Here is a 9,323-nt window from a genome sequence, read left to right as displayed (position 1 = left end):
CTGAGTTAAACTGTATTTAAACAACCTCAGCAAAGATTACTTCTACCCAGAACTATGAACTAGATCCCCTTAGGCGAAACGGTTCTACCTGGGTTAGGCTACGTAAAACACCCTGAGCGAAGAGTACTTCTACCCGGAAACTATGAGCTGAATCCCCATAGGAGAAATGGTTCTACCTGGGTTAAGCTATGTAAAACACCCTGAGTGAAGAGTACTTCTACTCGGAAACTATGAGCTGGATCCCCCTAGGTGAAACGGTTCTACCTGAGTTAAGCTTCAGAAAACACCCTGAGCGAAGAGTACTTCTACCCGAAAACTATGAGCTGAATCCCCATAGGAGAAATGGTTCTACCTGGGTTAAGCTACGTAAAACACCCTGAGTGAAGCGTACTTCTACCCGGAAACTATGAGCTAGATCCCCCTAGGCGAAACGGTTCTACCTGAGTTAAGCTTCAGAAAACACCCTGAGTGAAGAGTACTTCTACCCGGAAACTATGAGCTAGATCCCCCTAGGTGAAACGGTTCTACCTGAATTAAGCTTCAGAAATAGGAGGTGTGAACAATAGTGATGCATGCTAAAAATAAAAGAAAAATGGATATTTTAAGGATCTTACATTTGGTGACATTCGTTCACTTAGGACCGACATTCTGCACTCCTTTGTTTCTGCTTTAAACAAAGAAAAACTTGTGAGTTTTTAAAGTGGTGGTTAGTTTGTGGCCTTGATGCCTTTAGTAGCTTGATTCACGACCACTGCTGTCGAAGAACCGATTCTGTCAGCGTGGTACCGAGATGTTATGCCGCTCTGTATCATTTTCTAGAGACCTTGGCTTCACAATATTGCCCCCAACTGTTTCATACCCAGATGTCCATGGTACCACTACCCTTGTATCTAAGGTAATGCATTTTTCTCTAAAATCAAACTCAGTTGTCTTACCCCAGTATCAGTTTGTGTCCGTAGTGCAGGTCTTGCTTAGGCGACCTTTTCAGCTCTTTTTTAGACACTTTGTTTGTCTTATCGAATGAGATCAGAGATGGATTCGTGCCTTCGTCAATACCATATATGCCCCAAATTGTGCTCGACATTACAGGGAAGTTGTAGCTAGTTTTGCAGCCCTTTCTTTGCTTTGATTTTGATGCAGGATTAGACCGAAGGGGATTCAAAGAAAAATTATGTGTAAAAACAGAATAATAATTGGAAGCAAAAAAGAACTGTACTTAAACAAAAGGTGTCCTTTTCGGGAAAAGGAATAGGGAGACTTATCTGGAGGTATGTGTCGACTTTAATGAATCATGACATGCATTTTGGACTGGATGCCTGATCTGTTTAATTCTCAAAATCCGCCGCAAATGTTCATCTTGAATTTGTCTTGGTTGTGCTCATGCCGGAGAATCAAAGACTTTTATTCGGCTAGTAGCGCCCATTGCAGGTTTTCGCTAACTAACCTCTCTCATTTCTCTACTAACTGTCACCTTATGGTGCCCATCTGGGTTTTCACCAATAAGACTCTTTCATTTCTCTGCTCACTATCGCCTTATAGTGCCCGTACGGGTTTTCACTGATAAGACTCTCTCATTTCTTTTTCTTTTTTTGACTAAGATACTATATGAGGGAGGTTATCCAATGCCTTTGGCATGGGGACTTCAATCATTCTTAAAAAACATCGATCAGAAGTTCTTAAAAGATAAAAAGGCGAAATGAACCTTGAACTGAATTACAACTTTTGGAATCATTTTTATAGAAAAAACCGTGAAATAAAACAAACTTCTACCCCAGTTTTGGAGTATTGGGAATATGGATTTTTTGTTCTGATGGGACCGAACCCAGGGTAAAGTTGCCTACGTATCCTTTCGGAATCAGGTCGGACGTAGTTCAATGACTCAGAGATTTGTTTTTTTTACAAGTACCCAAGTTCCAATAAGTGAGAAACAAGGAAGACAAATACGGCTCAAAAGGATTAACAAAAAGGGTGACACCTATTTGGAATAACGAGCAAATGATAGCCTTCGCCACTTCAATCTTAGAAAATCAATGCGTGAAAATTCTACAATGGGTATATATCAGACATAATATCTTTTGACTGCATCTGCGTTAATAGTCATGTATGGTACCCGTCTTTCTTTATCTACCAAGTGCAAGGCCCCTTTTGGTAACACTTTCTTGATGATGTAGGGTCCTTGCCAGTTCGGGGCGAACTTTCCTTTAGCTTCTACCTGGTGCGGAAAGATGCGTTTCAAAATCAGCTGACCTACCTCAAACTGCCTTGGGCGCACTTTCTTATTGTAAGTGCGTGCCATTCTTTGTTGGTATAACTGGCCGAAACACACTGCTGCTAGCCGTTTTTCATCGATCAACATCAGTTGTTCTAATCGGGTCTTGACCCACTCAATGTATTCAATCTCCGATTCCACAATAATTCGGAGAGAGGGAATTTTGACTTCAGCGGGTATTACAGCTTCAGTTCCGTATACAAGCAGATACGGAGTTGCGCCAACAGATGTGCGAACAGTCGTACGGTATCCCAAAAGAGAAAAAGGCAACTTTTCATGCCATTGCCTGGAACCTTGGATCATCTTCCTAAGAATCTTCTTGATGTTCTTGTTTGCCGCTTCAACTGCTCCATTGGATTTTGGCCGGTAAGGGGTAGAATGGCGATGCATGATTTTAAATTGTTCGCATACCTCCTTCATCAAATGACTATTTAGATTGGCTGCATTGTCAGTGATAATGGTTTTTGGGATACCAAAGCGACAAATGATGTTGGAGTGAACAAAGTCTACCACTTCTTTCTTGGTGACTGCTTTGAAAGTGACGGCTTCCACCCACTTGGTGAAGTAATCAATTGCAACCAAAATGAATCTATGCCCATTTGAAGCCTTTGGCTCGATCGGCCCAATAACATCCATTCCCCAAGCAACGAAAGGCCAAGGAGAGGACATGGGATGCAACTCTGAAGAAGGCGAGTGAATCAGGTCACCGTGAATCTGGCACTGGTGACATTTGCGAACAAATCTAAAGCAATCTCGCTCCATGGTAAGCCAGTAATACCCTGCCCGTAGAATCTTCTTCGCCAAAACATATCCATTCATGTGAGGTCCGCATACCCCTGAATGCACTTCACTCATGATCCGCTCTGCTTCTGTAACATCTATGCATCTTAACAAGTTTAAATCTAGGGTCCTCTTGTACAGAATTTCCCCACTCAGGAAGAAACCACTGGCGAGTTGCCTTATAGTTCTTTTTTGATCTCCTTTGGCATGCTCTGGATATTCTCTTGTTTTTAGGAATCGTTTTATGTCATGATACCATGGTTCACCATCTGGTTCTGTCTCGATTGTATTACAGTAACCGTGTTGATTCCGAACTTGGATTTCTAGTGGATCAATATGAGTGTTGCCTGGATAAGGGAGCATCGAGGCTAGAGTAGCCAATGCATCGACTAGCTCGTTGTGAAACCGGGGAATGTACCTGAACTCGATAGATTTGAATCTTTTGCTCAAGTCTCGCACACATTGTCTGTATGGAATAAGTTTGATGTCTCAAGTCTCCCATTCGCCTTGGGCTTGCCTGATAAGCAAGTCAGAATCTCCCATAACTAATAGTTCACGTACATCCAGATCGATGGCCATTTTCAAACCCATGATACAAGCTTCATATTCTACCGTATTATTAGTACAGAAGAACTGAAGTCGGGCCGTCACAAGGTAATGGTGTCCAATAGGTGAGATGAGGATTGCCCCGATCCCAACTCCTTTGATATTGACAGCCCCATCAAAATACATTTTCCATACAGGGTGATCGTCTGGAACCACTTCCTCTATCGAGTTGACCTCTTCGTCCGGGAAGTATGTGCTAAGTGGCATGTACTTATTATAAACTGGATTCTCTGCCAAATGATCTTCCAATGCCTATGCTTTCATCGCGGTGCAAGCGATATAGACGATGTCAAACTCTGTGAGCAGGATTTGCCATTTTGCGAGCCTGCCAGTAGGCATTGGCTTTTGGAAGATGTACTTCAAGGGATCCATTCTGTATATGAGGTAAGTAGTGTAGGCCAAAAGATAATGTCTCAAATTTTGAGCTACCCAAGTTAAGGCACAATATGTCCTTTCTAAAAGGGTGTAATTAACCTCATAATCGGCGAACTTCTTGCTCAAATAAATATTGCATGTTCCTTTCTGCCTGTTGCATCATGTTGCCCCAGAACGCATCCAAAGGAATTATCCATCACTGATAGATATAAAAACAAAGGCCTACCAGGTTCAAGTGGGACCAGTACAAGGGGTTTTGACAGATAATCTTTGATCCTGTCAAAAGCCTTTTGGCAATCGTCTATCCATCTGACAGTGACATCCTTTTTCAGCAACTTAAAGATGGGCTCGCACGTGGTTGTGAGCTGCGCAATGAACCTACTGATGTAGTTCAACCTCCTGAGCAAACTCATGACCTCTTTTTTGTTCTTCGGGGGTGGTAGATCTCGAATGGACTTTATCTTAGATGGATCCAATTTGATGCCTCTCCGACTGACTATAAAACCGAGGAGTTTCCTAGATGGGACCCCAAATGCACACTTGGCTGGATTAAGCTTAAGGTCATACCTACGAAGTCGTTCAAAGAACCTTTTCAAATCACACACGTGATCGGCTTGTGTCTTTGATTTTATGATGACATCGTCGATATATACTTCAATCTCTTTGTGCATCATGTCGTAAAAAATGGTGGTCATGGACCTCCTGTAAGTTGCCCCTGCATTCTTTTAATCGAATGGCATGAACCTGTAACAATAAGTACACCATGGCGTGGTGAAAGCGGTCTTTTTGCATCATCCTCATCCATTAGAATTTGGTGGTACCCAGCATAGCAATCCACAAATTATTGGATCTCATGCTTTGCGCAATTATCTACAAGAATGTGGATGTTTGGCAAATGAAAATTATCCTTTGGACTTGCTTTGTTCAGGTCCCTATAGTCAACACAAACTCTGGTTTTTCCATCCTTCTTTAGCACGGGCACAACATTTTCCACCCAGGTGGTGTATCTGACAGCTCTAACCATATTGGCGCTTAGTTGCTTCATTATTTCTTCTTTGATTTTGTCGCTCATGTCTGTTTTAAATTTTCGTTGCTTTTGTTGGATTGGTAGAAAACCAGGATATGTAGGAAGCTTATGAACCACCAGATCAGTACTCAAACCCGGCATATCATCGTAAGACCAAGCAAACACATCTCTGTATTCAAATAAAAGTTGAATCAAGATATCTCTGGTTTTTTGTTCAGTGTGAATGCTTATCTTCGTTTCTCTAACTTCTTCAGGACTTCTGATATTAATCGTCTCAGTTTCATTGAGGTTTGGCTTAGGCTTGTTTTCAAATTGTTCCAACTCTCTTTTTATTTCCTTAACAATCTCATCTTCCTCATATTCAACCTCTTGATGCGTTATTTCGATATTAGACAGCTTTTCAAGATTTGAGCATGAATTCTGCATGCATGTCATGTTATTAAAGCCGACATTAACAAAACTGAAATGAAAATAAAATGACATGAATTAGGAAAAGGAAAAGATAGGAAATTTAATAGGAAACTGAACTGCATTTTATTGAATTCGAAACGATAGAAGGGTTAACATCAAAACAAAACAATCATCCTGAGATATTTGGATTACAACCCTAAAAGTAACCCAAAATACAAAAAAGAAGCTGCAAAAGCAGACTACCAAGACTCCTTCCTTGTGGGGAGAGGAGTTGCTTCCCAGTTGGTGAGAATGGTGTCTGGGTCAATTAGTTGCACATCGGCACGACTAGTGCCTTCACCAGCCTGGATCATATTCACTTCAGAAAACATCTCACTGAGGCCATGGAAAATTTCATCAATGTTTGCATGCACCGATGAATTTTGACCCTCTCGGAGTCGTGGCTTGACAAAAGTGTAGAAAATATGAGGGATAGGTTGTTGCAAGACCCATCCACTCTTTTTGCGGTGTTTGGATTTGTTTTTGTCTGCTTGTGTTGGCCTGAAGCCTAAGCCAAAAGTACCCCGGTTTCCTAACGGAGCAATAGGCTCTGAAATTCCTTGCAATGATGCCCCCAAACCTTTTCCTGGCTCATAACCTTTTCTCATCATAACCGTAGCCACCATTACAGATGTGACGGAAAGACGAGGATGCAGAATAGGCTTTCCTTCCTCGACATGGTCTACAACAACCACTTCAAAAGCCTGATAGACAATGGACTCAGAACCTTCCTTAGCCTCAATACATGGTATTAATGGGTCTTTATAAATGGAAGACTCGTCTTCTCCGTGACCAATAATTTCTTGAACATGTTCGAATTTGAGCATCTGGTGCAAGGTGGATGGCATAGCTCGGGCTGTATAGATCCATGGACTTCCAAGAAGAAAGTTATAAGAAGTGACCATGTCCACTACTTGGAAAACAATCTCAAAGTCCGTCGGCCCAATCGTCATGGTGAGGTTGATTTCCCCCATGGTATCTCTCGCTGAGTCATCGAAAGCCCGGATGCGAACATTGCTAGGTCGTATTCTGTCCGTATTGATCTTCATACTTTGCAAAGTAGAGAGAGGGCATACATCTACACTTGAGCCTCCATCAACCATGACTCTCTTTACATAATGCCCCTCACATTTGACCATCAAGTTCAAAGCCCTATGGTGCCCGGCTCCTTCCTCGGGAAGTTCATCATCGGTAAATGAGATTTTGTTTACCTCAAAAAATCTATTGGCCATCTTCTCTAACTGATTCACTGTGGTCTCCTCTGATATATGTGCCTCGTTCAGGACCTTGATTAGTACACGGGCATGCTCTTTGGAATGTATGAGCAAAGATAGTAGAGAGATTTGGGCAGGAGTCTTTCTTAGCTGGTCAATGATTGAGTAATCCTGAGCTTTCATTTTCTGCAAAAACCCTTCTTCCTCTGCTTCAGTGACTGGCTTTTTTATTGGCAATTGGCCTCCTTTGATTTGCTTGGCCTTCATCATCTCTTATGGAGAATAATACCTCCCCGATCGAGTCAAACCTCCAGTTTCCCCCACTTCCTCCATGATTTCCTTGCCTTTGTAGGTCATCACAGTTTTGTTGTAGTTCCAAGGAACAATTTTTGTGTTTGTCATATGGGGTTGCACGACAGGTTTGATTATGATCGGCTCTGTTATGCCATTCGTACCGCCCCGATTCTGCCTTGTGACGGGGTGGCCTCCAAGGACATACAACCTTGGGCTTGGAACATTGGAGCGAACCTCTAACCTCGAGACCTTGGGCACAAATAAAGTTACCTTTTCTGAGTTCGGGGTGCCTTTCACAATCAACGGCACATCTCGGATTGGTCTTACTTCCAGACTTGTTCCTTATTGAATTGCTCCCACTATCATTTCTGTTTGGTCGACCAGCTTTTATTCCTGATCTCGGCCAATCATTCCCACGAAATGAACATCGTTGTGTTCCGGAAATGGGTTGTTTGTCACATTAGGAGGGTCCTCTCCATTCGTTACTATAATTAATTTTTTAGAAATGAGTCTTTCTATGGCTCCTTTCAGAGTCCAACAATCATCAGTGCTATGCCCCGGGGCACCTGAATGATATTCACATCTAGCATTTGCTTGAAATCCATGTGAATTCGGATGCATGTGGTGGGGAGCGATGGGTCCAATCACGCCCATTTTCTTCAGCTTCTGGAATAGACTAGAGTATGATTCAGCTAATGGAGTGAATTTTTCTGCCGGCCTCTGCTCTCGACCATAATCCTGCCTGGGACAAACATTGTAGGGTGCCTGAAAATTTTGTTGCTGAGGTCCGGGGCCCCTTGGAGCTGGTGCCCATACCTGCTGATTGGGAGGCCGAGCATATGATTGAGCATTGAACACTGTATATTGTGGTGGGCCCACAGAGTATTGAGGAATTGGCGGGGGATAGTAATGTTGAGGGTAGCTGGATCGCCTTTGCTGAACTTGCACATAAGGGTGCGATGCCCCTCTTTGAACTTCCCTAGATCCCGAGGTCATCATAGAACCTTCAGCTCTCTTTTTCCTATTTGCAAAACTTCCCGACCCATTTTGGATCGCTTGGGTGGTGGCTTTGAGAGCAGCCTGACTTACAATTCTGCCAGTCTTTAGGCCATTTTCGACCATTTCCCCTATCTTGATTGCTTCAGCAAAAGGTCTACCCATTGCAGACATCATAATTTGGAAATAATCAGGCTCTTGAGCCTTCAAAAAGATAGTGATCAACTCATGATTATCCATGGGCGGCTTAACTCTGGCCGTTTGCTCCCTCCACTTGATGGCGTACTCCCTAAAGCTTTCCATCGGCTTTTTCCTCATATTGGATATGGAATTGCGGTCTGGTACAATATCAATGTTGTATTGGAATTGCTTGACGAAGGCCTGGGCCATGTCATCCCAAACATGCCAGTGAGAGATGTCTTGGTCAATGAACTATTCAGAAGCTACCCCCACAAGGCTTTCCCCAAAGTAAGCCATCAGCAGCTCTTTCTTTCCTTCTGCACCCCTCAGCTGGTTGCAGTACCTTTTTAAGTGGGCGATAGGGTCACTGTGTCCATCATATTTCTCAAATTTTAGGGTTTTGAACCCTCGTGGCAAATGGATATGAGGGAACATGCATAGATCACTGAATGAAACACTTTTGTGACCACCTAGTCCCTGTATGTTCTTTATATTCTGTTCAAGACTTTTCATTTTCCTGGCCATCTCATCTGGCTCAATCGTCGTGGCAGGAATTTCATTTTCCACTGGTGATTCGTGTCTAGGAGTCTGATTGTATGGAGCCGAGACCCCAAAAGCCATATTTGGAGAATAGTATTGTCCATCATAAGCATGAGATGGTGGCTCATTATTTGGCCTCGTCACAGGAGGTGGTGGCGGGATTGTATATATGGGTGCGCCAGACACGACGAGAGGGGTGTTTCTGACCGGTGCGACTGGAGGTCACATATTAGAGGTACTGGGGGCAGCATGGAGGTTGTAGTTCGGCACATACCCTGGTGGTAGAATGGGGTCGCTCGTTGCATGGAGCGGTGGTTGAGTAGCCTAGGGTATGGTGTAAGTTCCCTCTAAGGGACCCTAGGGTGGAGGTCGACCGGAAACCCAAGCTTGATATACATCTGACATTTGTTGTCTCAATTTTCTTATCTCTTCAAACTCTTGCTCAACTGACTGACCCTGCGGATTGTCACTGACCAACTCGATTTCATCACTGTTATCCATTACTACTGGTCCCTTAGATCTTGTGAAGTAATAATGTGCTGCCAGATTTATCACAAACCAACCACCTTAAACTTACTGGTTTAAGAGACAA

General features: G+C 43.1%; 1 protein-coding gene across 1 annotated transcript; it reads right to left on the bottom strand.

The window, feature by feature from the left end:
* Positions 1–4,871: 4,871 nt before the first annotated feature.
* LOC138889244 (uncharacterized) lies at positions 4,872–6,991 on the bottom strand. The gene is made up of 2 exons (XM_070172523.1): positions 5,712–6,991; positions 4,872–5,517 (listed from the first exon to the last, which is right to left on the bottom strand). The coding sequence occupies exons 1-2, from the start codon at positions 6,989–6,991 to the stop codon at positions 4,872–4,874; spliced, it is 1,926 nt and encodes a 641-aa protein (XP_070028624.1).
* Between the last annotated feature and the right edge of the window lie 2,332 nt (positions 6,992–9,323).

This window comes from Nicotiana sylvestris, chromosome 4 (assembly GCF_000393655.2).
Source record: "Nicotiana sylvestris chromosome 4, ASM39365v2, whole genome shotgun sequence".
Taxonomy (NCBI): domain Eukaryota; kingdom Viridiplantae; phylum Streptophyta; class Magnoliopsida; order Solanales; family Solanaceae; genus Nicotiana; species Nicotiana sylvestris.
The sequence above is the reverse complement of the archived record's forward strand: the minus strand, read 5'-3'. Positions and strand labels throughout refer to the sequence as shown.

What these genes read in the sequence shown, in the direction of transcription:
- LOC138889244 (XM_070172523.1), bottom strand. Translation starts at nt 6,991, where the DNA reads ATGATGAAGGCCAAGCAAATCAAAGGAGGCCAATTGCCAATAAAAAAG. An exon ending in CCCACAAGGAAGGAGTCTTG is followed by an intron (nt 5,518 to 5,711) that starts GTAGTCTGCTTT and finishes TTTTCATTTCAG; the next exon opens with TTTTGTTAATGTCGGCTTTA.